The sequence below is a fragment of the Micromesistius poutassou genome (assembly GCF_964030765.1).
Source record: "Micromesistius poutassou genome assembly, chromosome: 13".
Lineage (NCBI taxonomy): Eukaryota > Metazoa > Chordata > Actinopteri > Gadiformes > Gadidae > Micromesistius > Micromesistius poutassou.
In genome coordinates this window covers 2,837,258-2,854,232 of record NC_140283.1, presented here as the reverse complement: position 1 = coordinate 2,854,232, position 16,975 = coordinate 2,837,258, and the positions used below count along the sequence as shown (strand labels likewise).

General features: G+C 51.1%; 1 protein-coding gene across 1 annotated transcript in view; it reads right to left on the bottom strand.

Moving 5' to 3' along the window:
* The window catches only part of syt7a (synaptotagmin VIIa), a gene marked incomplete at both ends in the record, with an annotated part of 70,128 nt that overhangs the window by 35,256 nt on the left and 17,897 nt on the right, over positions 1–16,975 (bottom strand). Inside the window, one exon of the mRNA XM_084477113.1 lies at positions 5,691–5,794. Coding sequence (XP_084333239.1) covers positions 5,691–5,794 — 104 coding nt within the window. The remainder of the gene's footprint in view (positions 1–5,690; positions 5,795–16,975) is intronic.

The window sequence follows — 16,975 nt, the reverse complement described above, 5'->3', positions numbered from 1 at the left end:
ACGGCGTCGGTAGCCACTAATCCTCCGGCTCACAAAACGGCCAACCAGCCCCCAAACATATATATGATGACGAGCCAATTATGATTCAGCCCCGTGTTACCCCCGCGCTCTGTCTGCACTGGAGGAGATGAGGACGATGCGGGCCGAGCAGCACTGGGGGACGGCAGGGCTGTGGGTCTGGCTGCGTAGCGCCGAGACAAAGGGGACAGAGTGCAACCAGCACGCTCTCCATCCGGGTGCTGGCAGACTGGTGGCTTCACACCCAGCTGTGTTTGTTTTCTCCGGAATTAGCAGTCAGCCGAGGGTATCCGCACGCACTCGATATTACCCGGTTCACACTGTAATTAGCTCAGAGAGAGCGAGCGCCGCTCAAACCGTCGTCCAACTAGTAAATCATCGACTGATCATTTCGATTAACCTCCCTTTTTCCTGTCTGTCAAAACAATGCCTTTACCTGTTACCCGCTTTGCCATTCAGTGTCGCGGCGCAGCTAATGCCTGCCACTTAATCACACGGGGACGATAAATTCACACAAAGCCGTAGAATTAGCCTCCATATGATTTATATCTGACTCTAGCGGTGAGGTTGCATGGTGTCTTTGTCCACTCTAATGCATTACCGTTATATCACACAGATGAACGCGGGGAGCTTTTTATTCCTCTCTCCATAATTCCATAATGACTTTAACCTCTGTGTATTCCCGTCCCCTTTACTGCCGCGGTCATTAGCCTCTTCCTCTTCATCACTTTGATGAGCTGCTACCTCCTAAACCCAGACGGGAGGCTGTCTGTGGCTGTGGGGCCGACGGAGGCTTCCTCATGTGTGAACTCCACCTACAGGGCGCTAGCGACAGCCGCGTGAGGCTTCACAGTGCACCGGGCGCAGAGCGGCGCTCGGGGTTTGAACGGCAGTGGCCTACTGCTGTTCAGACAGATGTTGTCCACACCTCTACCCACGCCGGTGTGGAAACAGCCCGTTCCACAGCCGTGTCTCATGACGTACCTCCATGCCCTGTGCAAGGTGGCAACTGGACAACGAAATCACACCTATGGAAATCTCATGTACGAAACTGTGTATCTGTGTTCAGATCATATCGCTGTAACGTTATGAAGCCAATCGCCACATCGACGGCTACATGTTTCACGGAAAAGGACGACTGATGCGTGACGAAACAAGGAAGAAAAATGTCTTCAATATGTCAATCTGAATAAAATATTCAGTGTTTAGTATAGACAAAATACAAAAAGAAGGGTAATGGAACCGTCAAAACCGCCGGATAAAACAACAGCATTATAAAAGCTGCCATGCGGCGACGAGGACCATAACTCACCAGGCGAGGACCTGTCAGACGCCCGACCCAGCGCTGGCACCCAGCGTATTCACTTCACTTTGCCCATCGGGGCTCCGCCCGCCAGGTCTGCAGCCCCGCCCGCGGCGGAGGGGAAGGGCGGTGGCCATGAATAATTCTTCCCGACGGATAACACGCAGGGCAGCGGGACGGGGGGAGGGCACTTTGTGATTACACATGAAAAACTTATTTAAAAAAATAAAACAAAACGCCTCGCTCGAAACATCATGAATCATGACTGAGAGCGGGGGGGTCAGAGGCCCACCGTCCAATGACACACGTGCGTGTCCCGGGGTTAGCCCTCATGAAGGAGGACAGGCCTTCAACAGTGTGTCAAAATATCTCAGTTTAACCATTCATGTGTTGGGGACGTGAGTCTGAGTGGTGGCGCGTTCTGTGGTGCATGCCTGATTTGCATATATGAATATGTATGATGTATAGTATGCAATGTATAATCTGGTAATTCGGCTAGAAGATGAAAGTGTTCGTGTTAATGCAGATTTAAACTGCATCGACTTTCTAATTATGGTGTCATGGGAATATGGTGCAATATGAAATGGATAATAATAAAGATCAAAGGGCCAGGATTACACAGAGCAGAGATATGGAGGAATTATACTACAGTATAATATACTATATACTATATTAGAATATGCTACACGTGAACCTCCTAAGATGGCGCAATTCCATTGGTTCGCTATCTCATTGGGCAATATCCCATGATTGAGATCTCAAACTCTGGATATTGTTGGTGACGGTCACGCTAATGAAAACAAATAAACAGCTAATAAAAACAAATAAATCCAGGCAAAAAGTGTTATGTTGTTGATTTTTGGAGTGTTCACGTGTAGTATATACTCAAACAATTATTCACCTCAGGCTCTGTGATTATTCACTTAGCCTTCGGCGAATAATTGATAAATATAGTAAATAATATCCCTCAAGTACTCTCTACTATAGTTATAAAACGTACTGGTTAAATTATTTCTAAGCATTTAGGATTCATCATGTTTATCATAAATATTGATGGTGTTTGACCTTCATGTGAGGCGAGACACACTGCATCACTTAACCTAACGCTAGGGGCCGCAGGCGGTACTGCAGGGGCCCGCACCACCTGACCCTAGGGGCCGCAGGCGGTACTGCAGGGGCCCGCACCACCTGACCCCTAGGGGCCGCAGGCGGTACTGCAGGGGCCCGCACACCTGACCCTAGGGGCCGCAGGCGGTACTGCAGGGGCCCGCACCACCTGACCCTAGGGGCCGCAGGCGGTACTGCAGGGGCCCGCACCACCTGACCCTAGGGGCCTCCGGCCGTACTGCAGGGGCCCACACCACCTGACCCTAGGGGCCGCAGGCGGTACTGCAGGGGCCCGCACCACGTGACCCTAGGGGCCGCAGACAGTACTGCAGGGGCCCACACTGCGGTGCCTAACCCTAGGGGCCGATACACTCGGGTCATTAGGCCGATACACTGTTGCTCCCTGGGCTGTGCCGGCAGCCCGGCGCTGTTACTGCATGGAAACACGATTCATTTACAGCATCGCTCCGGAGCGGACCTCAGGGACCCTCCGAGAAGCAGACTGCCGGACCGCCCCACCCCCCCCCCCCACCCACCCACACAGCCCTCCTGACGGCGGGCGTTTACTTTAATGTGAAGCATCTAACGTAACTTCTGATGTTGCGTCTGCACCAACAGTTGAAGGACTTGGTGTCCGGTCTGTGTCCTGTTGGACTGTTGTTCACAGCGGTGGGCTCCATGTTGGAGCGCTGCTGGAGGTGGTGGAGCTCTGTCCCGTGATTCAGAGACGTGGTTGTGTAACACAGAGCCCTGGTGGTGCATGGCTGCTGTTTGGAAATAGAATATATAGTCATCTCCAGATTAAGGATGAATCCTTAAAGGTCCAGTGTGTGGAATATAGTAGCAACTAGCGGTGGGGTTGTAGACGGAAACACACACGCACACATACATGCACGCACGCACGCACACACGCACGCACGCACACACACAGACACACACACACATCTCCCTCTCCAACCACTACGGGGCCAGCACTGACCTGTATTCTGTAAGGTGCCAGTAAGGATTTGTGTTTTGTGAAAAACAAAATATATTTGAACCACACCAAGGTCAATTTTTGACAGCTCTAGCCTGAGAATAAATCAGTTCTGCCCATCCCCATCAGGTTAGGGTTAACCCCATCTTTGTCCTAGTCCCCTTGGACCCAGTACATGTTGTAGGATATGGCAGCATATCTCTGCATAAAGTACTCATAGGTACTCATTCATAAATAAATCCATAGTTGTACTTTCATTTCATTTCATTCATTTCATTCATTTCATTCATTTCATTCATTCAAAACTATAATTAACACTGTGTAATATGTATTGATCATTCATCTCAATAGCAGTTAGTGCCTCAAGCCAATGTTCACCTGCACTGCAGTATGTGAATAATACAGCTTGCTTCTGATAACATGATGGTGTGCAGTGGCATCACAACAGTTTGGCTTTGGGACTGATTTTAAGTTATCGAACAAGTAGACAACCTCAAAAAGAAATGCCTCAAAACATTGATCGATTTTTTTTTTATCAATGAGTGTGTGAAACTCCCTCACCATTTATTACACTAAACACACAGGATATTTTGGTGAAAGGCCAGAGCCTGCTTGTCTTCACCGGCTACAGGAGGCCGTGCGGGAGAGGGTTAAGCTTCTCGGCCACGTGTGTGTGCGGGATGTGTGGAGCTCAGTCCACAAATGGGTCGTAGCCATGGAGATAACACCGACCCTTCCTCCCTAGAACCCTAAGCCATTGTTTAACCTCATCATTTGTTTGATAGTGGTTTAACAGACATATGTTTACAGGAAAATCTTTTACTTTAAGATAAGTCACACAAAATATTGACACACAACGTAATCGACATCTAAATAATGAGCCTTCCTCATTTGGAATGGAATGACAGGATGCTTTATGTGAGTTCTGGGTGATCATCATTAGATTGACAGCATGTATTTTAATAACATAAATAGTGTTTTCACAAGGTTTAACAAAGGTTGTCTACCAATTGGTGGTGGAATATTTTAAATGATTTAAGTGTTGATAACATTGACAAAAAAGATGGTTTAAAAATACTAAATATTAAATAAATAAATAATTTAACAAAAGTATCTCTGCTACAAATGTATAAATATTTTACAGAATGTAAATGCCAAACAATGTAATCTCATATACCCATATTATCATTACAATATAATAATAGTTATACTTAATATTACCCATTATGCAATTAGTAGCAGCATTTGTTTTGAAGGTGCATTTGGTAAGTTAATTACCTCTATTTTCAACATTTACTCATGCAGTATTAGTGTCTCACTCAAGGAATAAATGATTCAATGTGTTTGGTAGTGAAACCTCAACCACATTATAAATGTAAATTGTCCTACTTGGAATGTTTCATCTCATTTAAAACAACAACAACATACTAACCAGGAATTAAGTCCTTAAGAAAGCTTTTAAAGCAAGTCATCTTGCTGCTGGTAAGCCCAAAAATCTATTAGCATTAACATAATGTAAAGCTAGAAGGATCATTGGAGCAAAGTGTCACTTGGTCATACAGCTCTATCTTCCTAATGAATGGCAGCCTCCCCCCTAATCAATCACATTTCATACCACATAATCAGTATGGACATGCCCTCCATCAGAGGTCAGAGCAGGAACTCTGCTGTCAGGGACCCTGCCAGCGATGCTGCCGGACTCTTTTCTCTCCCTGCACTGCATCAATATACAACAATGTGTTGATAATGCGATAATTGCCATTGAATGTGTGGTTGAATTGTGGAATTAAAATGTTGCTGTACAGGCCTGCCTCGTTGTACACATCTTTGGTTCACTCGTCACCCTCTACCCCGAGTGAAGTCTTTGCTCAGCTAGGCTAGAGAATAGAAGGCAGAAAGCTTTGTAACCAAGTCTTGCATTGTTGTTCCAACATTTAACGAGCAACTGAGTTGTCCTGTTGCGTTGCTCCTCTGGCATTTTATTTAGGCATTACGTTTTTCTCCTCACGCATCTTACCTCTCACTAGACAATACCAGCAGGACATTGCTGGTAACATGCCCTTGCGTGTTTCAATAATACTAACAAAAACATTGGAAATGCCATTTTTAAATTCTACTTGTGTTTTCTGAGACAACAAATTAAATATCTGATCAATATGAATCAGATCATTGAGCTTTTACTTTCTTGTGTCTTCTTATGCACAGTGAAAGATGGAGTGATGCAGGGAGTGTGTGTGTATGTGTGTGTGTGTGTGTGTGTGTGTGTGTGTGTGTGTGCAAGCTTACCATCTTGCGCTGACACCAGCCGCAGACGCCACAAAGAGCCACCAGCCAAACAGCGCACACTGTAACCGCTAGAGAGACCAGGAACACACTGAGGGTCACTGAGCCTACACACACACACACACACACACACACACACACAGGCACAGGCACACACACACACACACACACACACACACACACACACACACACACACACACACACACACACACACACAGGCACACACACACACACACAGGCACACACACACACACACAGGCACACACACACACACACACACACACACACACACAGGCATACACACACACATGCACACATACATGCACGCATACACACACAAACACACACAGACACACACACACACACACACACACACACACACACACACACACACACACACACACACCATCAATCCATCCATGCCAGACAGACAGACAGGGAGAGAAGGGATAAAGAGAGTAAAAGTCAGTTTGTGTATTTTCACCACAATGTGCACAATCCCCATAGGAACCTGATGGCGGCCTGCGCCGCGGTGCAATGGCTGATTGAAAAAACGCAATAAATCATGCTGTCAGGGGAAGAAGCCAAAGGAAAGAATGGTGCTTTCACATGTAATTGAATAGCTGGAGCGGGGCTGCCATCTTAACACCATCATAAGCAGAGGAGGAACCCGGTGGCCCTGCAGCCGGCCCCGCCCCGCCGCCGCGTCTCAAGACGTCTCGGAGCGGGTGGCGGGCGGGCGGCCCTCAGCCACACACATCACTGTCACCGTGTCACAGCGAGTTAACTGACAGCAGGACGGGGGAGGAGGGGGGAGGGGGAGGGGGGAGAGGGGGGGAGAGAGGAGGGGGGACGGGAGAGAGGGAGGAGGACGGGGGAGAGAGATGATGGGGGAGAGGGAGGAGGATGGGGGAGAGGGGGGGAGAGGGGAGGACGGGGGGGAGAGGGGAGGACGGGGGGGAGAGGGAGGAGGACGGGGGAGGAGGGTGGAGGGGGAGGGGGGACGGGGGGGAGAGAGGGAGGACGGGAGAGAGGGAGGAGGATGGGGGAGAGGGAGGAGGATGGGGGAGAGGGAGGAAGACAGGGGAGAGAGGGGGAGAGGGGGAGAGAGGGAGAGGGAGGATGGGGGAGAGAGAGAGGACGGGAGAGAGAGGAGGACGGGGAGAGGGGGGGAGAGGGAGAGGGAGGAGGACGGGGGAGAGGGGGGAGAGGGGGAGAGAGGGGGGAGGGAGGCCGGGGAGAGGGTGGACAATGCATGAGAGCTGGTGATTCATTTGTGATACTGCATCCCCGGCCGGATGGACGTACCTCCACAGGGCACACGAAGAATATCATCCAGTGTGTCTGTGTGTGTGTCTGTGTGTCTGTGTCTTTGTGTGTCTGTGTGTGTCTCTGTGTCTGTGTGTTTGTGTGTCTGTGTGTCTGTGTGTGTCTGTGCGTGTGTCTGTGTGTGTCTGTGTGTGTGTCTTTGTGTCTGTGTGTCTGTGTGTGTCTGTGTGTGTGTCTGTGTCTGTGTGTCTGTGTCTGTGTGTGTGTCTGTGTGTGTGTCTCTGTGTCTGTGTGTTTGTGTGTGTGTGTGTCTGTGTGTCTGTGTGTGTGTGTGTGTGTGTGTGTGTGTGTGTGTGGTTGCCAGCGAGCCCCCAGCTGTGTGCCTGTATCAGTGGTGTCCGTGCTGTGCCTGATATTCACAACAAGCAGTTCCTCCACACTGAACCCGGCGGGGGGTTCTTTTACATTGTACTTCATTCAAACAAGTCAATGGCCTGTGGGCAACGAGGACAGAGGGCACCGCCGCCGCCCGCCGCCTCCATGAGCGTCAGTCAACCACTCATTCCTCAAGACGCTGGTGAACACCTCCTTCAGACGCCCCTCCCCCCCGGCCTCCAGCCCACAGTCCTGCTCCCCGCGCTGGTAGAGAGGAGCAGCAGAATGCGGTTCCATACAGGGGATTGATAAACATTGACAGACGCTCCATCCGTTCTTTTCATTAGCTGGGCTAGTGTTTAAGCCACCCCCGTCGCTCTTTCTTCCTCTGCCTATCACAGCTGCACTCTTCACCCCCCCCCCCCCCACCCCCCCCCCGCCCACCCCCACCCCCCCCCCCCCACCCCCCCCCCCCCCCCCCGATGGCATCGCTCCATTCTCAGCTCCGAGCTCGCCACTTCCTCCCTGATTTAGAGTTAAGAGAGTATCTTGAAAAAAAAAAGAATACTAAATGAAAGGTGGCGCGGTGATGGGCGATGATTTAACTGTGAAGCTCAGTGAACCAACGTGGCCGTTTCATCTATCTGCGGTCCTCCAGGGCTGGATCAATGGATAAGTGGGGCTCAGTGATCGGTTTGACCTCACCGGAGCCGGGCGGAGGTCTCCAGACTGCCCCAGTAAACCGGAATGGATCACGGATCATTGGCCACCGGCTGCACATCAGAGAGTTGACGACCGGGCAGTTTCATCGCCTGGGCTGACCCATTAAATGCAAGGGAAGAACTAACTTATTCAATGTGTGACACGGTGATAGATACGCTGCATTCTGAGTTGGTCTGGAAGGAAGTCCAAGTCAGCCAGAGCAGACGCAGCTGCAGAGAACTGCAAACTGGTGGGCTTTTGGGGATTTGGTGGTCACTGGTGTCGGCGTAGTGGTGAGGCTAGCTATGCAGGTCGAAGTGGTTTGTGTGCTGCATCAGACGCAGCTGCTGCTGCTGCTGCTGCTGCTGCTGCTGCCCACATCAGGAACACTCAGAACTGAACTGCACCGCTTAGAGAGGGCCTTACACGACACACAGTGCTGCAGGGAGTAATGAGCCGCGGGCCGCACCCTCCCACCGCAGCACACCTACACTCCGTCTCTCCAGAGGTACGCTCGAGCATGTGTAAAATATGCAGTATAAATGCAAGGTTGGTGCCTAATGGACGGCTTATGTTGATAGATAACAGGTGACAACGTTAATAATTAGGGCCATTGCTTAACATTGAAACGCCTGCACACACACACACACACACAGTGCCATCATAGTGGCAAGGTTCCTCTGTATCACCACGCTATATTTAGATTACAATACCCCACCCACCCCCCCCCCCCCGGTCCCCATGTCCCTACAAGTTGAAGCCACACGTAAATGCTGCAGCTCCATGTAAAAATAATGCTGTGCCAATTGCGTGACGGTGATGATGACACAAGTTACGAGCGGCGCTTCATTAGGAGGAGAGTACCAAAGCTCTGTCTGGATCGGCCCTGCTCATTAAAAACGACAAGTGGGCCGAGCGGTCCGCCAGTCCTTTTGATCAGCGGCCTTTAGAAGTGGAGGCACACTTGAACTTGAAAGAGAAAAGCCTCTCCTCTCGCATTCTGCGGCTGCGTCTTTCATTCAGTCGAGGAAGAATTACCCAAAACGGCAGCAGGGTGCGAGGACCGCAGCGCGGCGGGGGAGGAGGAGGAGGAGGAGGAGGAGGAGGAGGAGGAGGCAGAGGGGTTGTCGTGACGTTTGTTACGCTCTCTCACAAAAACAACAAGATCCAGCCCAGGCCACGGATGGAGCCCCGGATCCTGGAGGGGCCCCGCTTTGAGACTCGGTCTCAGCGTGGCTGAGAGCGGCTGCTATCGCGTACGCACAAGACCAGAACACCTTTTAGCTGCGCTCCCCCGCTGAGGGAGCCCTGCTGCGAGCAGACTGTGGCTCGCGTGCGCCGGGCTAGAGCGTGCAGAAAGGTAGCGGTCCCCCGGGGGGGGAGATAGCTCACTAATTGGACAGGCGGAGCAGCAGCAGCAATGGCCGTACAATACCTGCTGCCACGCGGCATCTCTGGGCGCAGGCTGGAGGTGCGGCGGGCACAGCCATCCCAGGGGTTCTAGGGGTGCAAAGCTGTTGCCAGAGCCTAATCACCCATGTTCTCTTCATCCTCTCTGTAATTAAGCCTTTGTATTGGTCTTCTTGCATCTAATAGGCGACTTTTACACTAATCTTTTGCTTTCCTAGTCAACCGTCCCTAATACGAGGTGGGCGACCCCCCCCTGTGCGTGAGATGCATCTCACTGCGGTGGTGGTAGGAGTAGAGAGCTCCGAGTGCAGGGGGACGGAGGAGCTATGTCACGGGGGGAGTGACGGTGGAGGTGTGGAGGGAGAGATGGAGCAGCTTGCTTCCAGGGAATTCGTGCAATAGAGAAATCCCATTATGGTATATATATGGGAAAACAAAGGAAAAGGTGACATTTTAGCCCAGCAGAGGAAGAGGATCTCTCAGATAATGAAGAAAAGCAGCAATTTATTGTGCAGAAAGAAAGTTTGAACACTAAAAAAAAGCTTGTCAGGAGATCTTTAAATGAGACGGTAAAAGAAAAGCAGGAAGCCGAGACAATGGGCTTCAGTCATTAGTAAGAGGAGACGATTAGCTCATGAGGGTTTGATCTCCAGCCAGCCTCTCTCTCATCACCATGACTCAACGGCAGCATCCTGGTTCAACGACCGGCATTCATTAGTTACAACGGAGGCACCAGCCAGCGCCGCGGCGGCGGGTTTAGCCCGGTTCGGGAGGCCGGGGCAGGTGGACTTCAACAGCAAAGCAGGAGCCATTAAAAACCTGGAGAGGTCGAAAACACCTGCGGAGAGACAGACAAAGAGCGCCTCTCGCATCCCCTGTAGGGAGATGAGAGCTATGGCGTGTCTCTCTCTCTCTCTCTCTTTCGGTCTCTCTCTCTCTCTTTCGGTCTCTCTCTCTCTCTTGTGCCGTCAGGAGAGGAGAAATGCTGGCAAGGAGACAAATGGAGAGGGAGAGTGAGAGAGAGAGAGAGAGAGAGAGAGTGAGAGTGAGAGAGTGAGAGTGAGAGAGAGAGAAAGAGAGCGAGAAGCCTTCCACCCACTAACTGTCTGCTCTCAGACGGACACCGTGGAGGGCGTTGTGTGCGAGCCATCAGATCTGTTTCAGCGCCGTGCCAGGCGGGACTAGCGCTGAACACAGCGGCACGTCATGTGACACATGCCAGGTGCCACCTGTAACAGCTCCATCCGCCCATCAGCACCTCTGACTCAAGCAAATCTGGAGTCTCAGCGTTTACACAAGCCGCGGCAACACTAGTCTATAGTATGAGGAGTTAAATATCACAGTGAGAATACGAGACAACGCGTTTACGCATGAAACGTGAAGCGGGCCGGGCAGAGCGGGCAGACAGTATTAGGCTTCTTCTGCAACAAATAACCGCAATGCTTCTACTTTTGTGACTTTGGGCAACTGCTGGAATATATTATGAATCATTGACCTTGCAACTCTACAGCTGCATCTTTCCTTGGGCTAATGTGTCAAAATGGGATTGTTTAAATGTCAAGTATAAAACCCCAAACTAGAGCTGGGCTCGCCTTTCAGAGAGACACTAATGCTTATACTTTCTGTCAGAAGCGGTCCTCTTTGAAAATCTCCTGATCCGGCTTGCGTTTCCGTTATGAATAACGCCTTTTAGCGTCTCTGAATGAGTCATAAATACAATGATTTAGTAACAGCTATTCGTCCGATGTGTGTGATGGGGACTTGTATGCATGCTCTTGAGCTATTTGCAATATCTACATGCCCGGGCAGGTTCCCTCCCTCGGCACTGCAGTAGAAAAAGTGAATTAACCGGGCGAGATTGAAATGGATGACTTTCATATGAGCGCCACAGGAGGAACTCAACCCGTGCACCAAGGGCATTCTCCCTCTCTCTCTCACTCGGCAATCTAACCGGCAGAGTATTTCTGCAATTTGTAAGTGTCTCTGCTTCCCATAAAAACCCATTTTAATAATGGATTACAATCATATATCAGCAGATGATTCGAACATACAACTTTAAACTAGGCCAACGGATCTCGGCGATGCATGATTGCCATGTCCACTGTTAGTACGTGACTCCTGCCCCTAATCACGGCGCAACGGCGCTGTCATTAGGGACGAGCGGTGAACGAAGCGCCGCACACAGCACGACATCAACGCAGAGATAAGAACAAAAAAGGGGGATGCTATCGATCAGGGACGTCTCGGGGCGTCTGTTAAGTGGTATGTTCCTGTGAACAACGGCACACTGTGTTCCTGGCCTCCGCACGCAGCCCTCTCTGCTCTGCTCAGTCGTGTGTTGTCTGGTGTCATCGGCAAAGTCCCCATCCTTTCTCTGGTCTCACGCCGAGACAAACGCCTGCTACGGCAGAAACCAGATGTAGCCGACTCTCGGGGCTTAGTTAGCGGGGACCTGAGAGCTTTTACATATGATGGCTTCTCGCAGCTCTGCCGAGACAACAAAGCCGCTGCCCACCGCTTGTGGCCCGAGGTAACCTTGACTTTATTGACTGCTGTCCGCATGTTGACGGTTGATAGAGTTAAGGGAAGAAAGCCTCTTTGTGATGAGAAATGCACCCTTTTAATGTGGCTTTTTTTTCTATCAGAAAATGCACCAGGACTGATAAAATAGATATATTCTGGTTGGCTCTCCTGTTGGAACTCAAACTACTGGAGTCTCCAAAGGTCACCGTTCTTCAGTCCGTCATGTTCTCTATAGGCAGCTATAGAGGACCGTAAACGCCACTGCGCCATTGTGCCGTGTACGCTCCGGCCCAACCATGGGTTGGTAGATCAGTGGATGAACAGAAGACGAGGAGCGCCTGTACATGCACTGCATGCTCACACAAATGTCTTCTTGACACAGATTCAATAAAATGACACATATGTGTTGGATCACATACGCCTTGAAGATCAGATGGGTTATGCAGGGGGAGGAGAAGGAGGAGGAGTGGAAGGGGAACTGCGGAGGAGGAGGAGGAGGAGGAGGAGGAAGGAGAGGAACTGCAGAGGAGGAGGGCAGAGGAACAGCAGAAGAGGAGGAGGAGATGCAGAAGAGGAGGAGGAGGAGAAGAGAGGAACTGCAGAGGAATAGGAGAAGGAGTAGGAGATGCAGGGAATGGGGAGTAAAGGAAGCAGCAGTCACCTGAAATGCTATTGAGGATCAATTTGTAATGCTTCTGCATATGCATAGAGGCCCACCATCCCCATCTGCCCACATCATCAGCTCAGCGCTGGTGACATCCACCAAGACTGAGATGCTGCTCCACGTATTACGTGGGCAGCATCATAAAATCCAATCCAAGTCACAGTCAATCGGAAATGCCTAAGGAAATGTGGTAGACCGGTGTTTGCATGAGTGTGCACGTGCACGTGAGTGTGCACGTGCACGTGAGTGTGCACGTGCACGTGAGTGTGCACGTGCACGTGAGTGTGCACGTGCATGAGATCGTGCACGTCCCGAGGCCTCTTCTGGTCTCTCTGTGCTTCGCACACTGAGTAACAATATATGTTTAATAATACCCGGGAATAAAAGCCTATAAAAACTATCCATTCGCTCCCCCTCCCAAATTAAACTTTTATTGAGGATGTGATTAAAGTATTGGCAGGACGGAGCAGGCTTAATTGGACAGCCGCCTAAATGACAGTGATAAATAGTTCGGTACACTAATCCCCTCAGTGAGAGCATACACAAATCTCATCAGGTAGATTGCTACACAGCAGGCCAATCTTCACATCTTAACAGAATTATTCCCAACCTACTTCCCTGAAACATAACTAGCCGGTCATGTTAATGTGAGCGAGGCGGAGCAGTGCGACGTGACGTCCAGGAGCGCCGACTCCACCTGTCAGATCTGAGCTGATTTAGATTCATGACCACCTGAAGGCCCTGAATCTGCCGACTTCATCCAATTAAAGAGTCCTTGTAAAATGAGTTTATTACCTGTCTGGACAGGCCAGTGAGGCTCCAGGGGGCAGTTAACCCTGCCCCTTGCTTAGGGAGGCAGTAAAAACTGGGCCAGAGTCCAGCTAAATCAAGTCTATCTTTAGACTCCCTAAAAAGACAAGAACATACGATAAACGACGGGCCTCCGGTCTGCTGTGGGCGGTCTATGTGGCGTTATCTCACTCCATTTAGCTGAAAACATGCATCTGTTTGGCAATCTTCCTCTCTACACGAGTGTGTGTTTGTCTGTGTCTGTCTGTGTGTGAGTGTGTGTGTGTGTGTGTGTGTGTGTGTGTGTGTGTGTGTGTGTGTGTGTGTGTGTGTGTGTGTGTGTGTGTGTGTGTGTGTGTGTGTGTGTGTGCGCGCTCCCTGGAGCTGAAGCCTGGTATTGACTAGCTCGTAACTTTCCCAATGTCGCTGCTGTGGTGACTGATCACTCTGCCTTCACTATAATCACAACCTCCCCACCGCCTGGGTGTCTGGACGTGGGGGGGGGGGATACGAGTGGCAGGCCCGCACTGAGGTGGGGGGGGGTGTGTGAAAACCATAGCGGGCGGAAGAGAAGCCTATCTTTGTGGCGGAGAAAGAAATGATAGGTGTTGGCTGTACAAATTGCGTTCAATCTGTGATTTCCATGGACACGGGAGAATGGCGGCAGAATAGAGTGACTGCTGCATCACTCGCGGGCCGCCTGAGCCCGACCACTCGGTCAGACGGAGCCCGGGCGACCCCACCTCCTTCCCGCCGACTGAGCCCCCTCTCAGCAACTCGGCTGACCTTTGGCGTCAGTCGATGTCATTGCATTACTGTAAGGCTTGTCATCGGTCAAGCTGATCCTCTCATTCTGTGCGCTGAGGAAAGGCCGCCAGGGACACGGCTATCAACAGGCTCAGTGTCAGTGGAGTATTGCGATCCCTCCCCCACCACCTCTCCCCCGACCTCTCTCTCTCCCCCGACCACTCTCCCCCGGCCTCCCCATCCAGCACAACATCCTCCACTTTATTTTCAGACGCCAAGGTCAGGGGAAGGACGAGCACAAGGCAACAATGCTGTGAATCGATGACGCAATCTGTGTTCCCGTTGAAACACAAGCTACAAGAGCTCTACTGTCGTGCAGAAAAAAAACATGCGAGCAGGTATGTAATTTCGCCTTGGTTCTGTTTATGGCACGGTAACATAACCATAGTTTGTCTGAACACGGGCACAGCCTTGAGCCCCGCTGTCTGCTGCTTCGGGTGACTGTGAATGTTTAGCTTGTAGACGCACCAACAGTTTACAGCTGGTTAGCACCCACCAGCTTGAGACGTATAGCCGGAGCGGTGCAGCTGCCCGCTCGCAGCGGAACACAGCGGAGGACTCACGGGAAATCTACGTTTCCTATGGTTTCCATGGCATGCACTTCTGCAGGGAGCAGCGTGTCATTTTTCCCTCCACCATCGCCTCAATTAAGCAGCACCTGAGGACATCTTGAGCGCGGCTACACACTGTAATGACTCGTCTTAATGTGTGCTCACAAGCACTTTGAATCTAAACTGTTTCCCGGGTGCACGCTGCCATCTCGCGCACCGAGGAGCCGCGATCGCAGCCCGTCCAAACCTGCGGTCACTGTGCTGCCGCCCAAAACAGCATCGTGCAGGTTGTCGCGAGCCGTCAATGTCAGCCTAGTACGGTTGAATATTCTGTTTGGCTGGGCAGGGCAGAGAGGAAATAAGCGGCAGCCTCCGCCACTGCCATTAGGCAGAGCGACACACACACACACACACACACACACACACGCGGCGGTGGCGCTCACACCTACTTGACTCCCCCACCCTGACCTCCAGACAAGAATGTCATACGGCTCACTACCGGGGACAGAACCACCGGACCACCACAGAGGACAGTGGCGGTGTGAGGGCCGCTCACGTGCAGAGAGAGACACCATAAGTCACACACACACGTGCACAGACAAAGGTAGTTCAAGCAACGACAATGTCTCTTACAAAACACAAAGGGGTCAGGGACAGAGGGCGGTGCATTATCCTAAATGACTCAGGTGATGTCCCCCCCGCCCCCACCCACCCCCGCTGGTGTTCGCACACACATCCCCACCTGACCGGAGAGGCAGGCAGCCGGCAGTAACGTGGAGCCGTCCTGAGCTCATGCATGATTGATCGTCCGCCCCGGGAACTCTCTGCTCGCCATGTGTGATGCGCAAAAAAAAAAGGGGGGCCGATGGAACAACAGGTTCTGTGGCCGGTCGGGGAGCATCTGTTAAATCAAAGGGAGGACGAGCAGGCCGGCAGGGGCTGGTGATTCGTATGCATCGTGACCTTTAAGCCTACTCAGTGGCTCTCTCAGCACGCAGAGCTTTTTGCGAGCCGTTTTAAAACAAAGGCTCCAAAAGCTTGACGTGGCTCTGTGGATGGAGGTCAGCCTGGAAGCACACTCGCCCGTCGCCGTGCTCTTTGCGGCGTGGGTGCAGCGCGCTACTGCTGCCGGACGGAGAGGCTGGGATGTGGTAGGCTCGGGTGGCTAATAAACCAACAACGACTTAGACAATACTGACGCGTAAATAAATGGGTCGAACAAGCCAGTGGATAATGGCTGTGGCAATATTGTGACCGAACACACCACTTACCACTTACACCACGACAGTCAGCAGCCATTCACAGGTTAATTGGATGATTTGGGTCCGTCTCTGGACTAGTATTATCTAATAGGACGTGTAAAGTGGCTAAAAGCTGCTCTTTTATTCACACATCGCTGGTATTCAGCACAAATGGGGAGTGCTCGCTGGTGCCTCCGCGAGTTAGCATAGAGAGAGAGAGAGGGGGAGAAAGTGAGAGAGAGAGTGAGAGGGGGAGAGAGAGAGAGAGAGAGAGAGAGAGAGAGAAAGTGAGAGAGAGAGTGAGAGGGGGGAGAGAGAGAGAGAGAGAAAGTGAGAGAGAGAGTGAGAGGGGGAGAGACAGAGCGAGAAGGACAGAGAGAGAAAAACAGAGATAAAGAGGGAAAAACAGAGTTGGCAGGGGGGAGGGGTAAATATGTGTGTGTGCGTGTGGGAGTGTGTATCTATTTGTATAATTGTTAGCATGCATAGCTAGTGGATGCAGGGTGATTCACCAGGCTGCTCTGGCGGATGCTAGCGTAGGCTGAGAGTTGTGTCAAATGCACACAAAGAGGGAGAGGAGGGAGGCTGGGAAGAGGGTTTGTGATGGGAGAAGTGTACACAGTGTACCACACCACCTCCAGCCCCCCTCACATCATTTTAACCCTTTGCCTGCACACAACGCATCCCTCTTCCCAAGTGTTCCTGGATCATGTGTGGTTGAGTGGATGGAGTAGTGCTCAATAAATATAAATATATATATCCTTAAGAGAGTTTGAGTGTGTGTGTGTGTGTGTGTGTGTCAATGTGTGTGTGTGTGTGTGTGTGTGTGTGTGTGTGTGTGTGTGTGTGTGTGTGTGTGTGTGTGTGTGTGTGTGTGCATGCATGCGTGTGTATGTGTGTGTGAGTCAAATGGATCAGGGGCAGTACTTAAGTAAAGCGTATAGTGTCGTATTCCA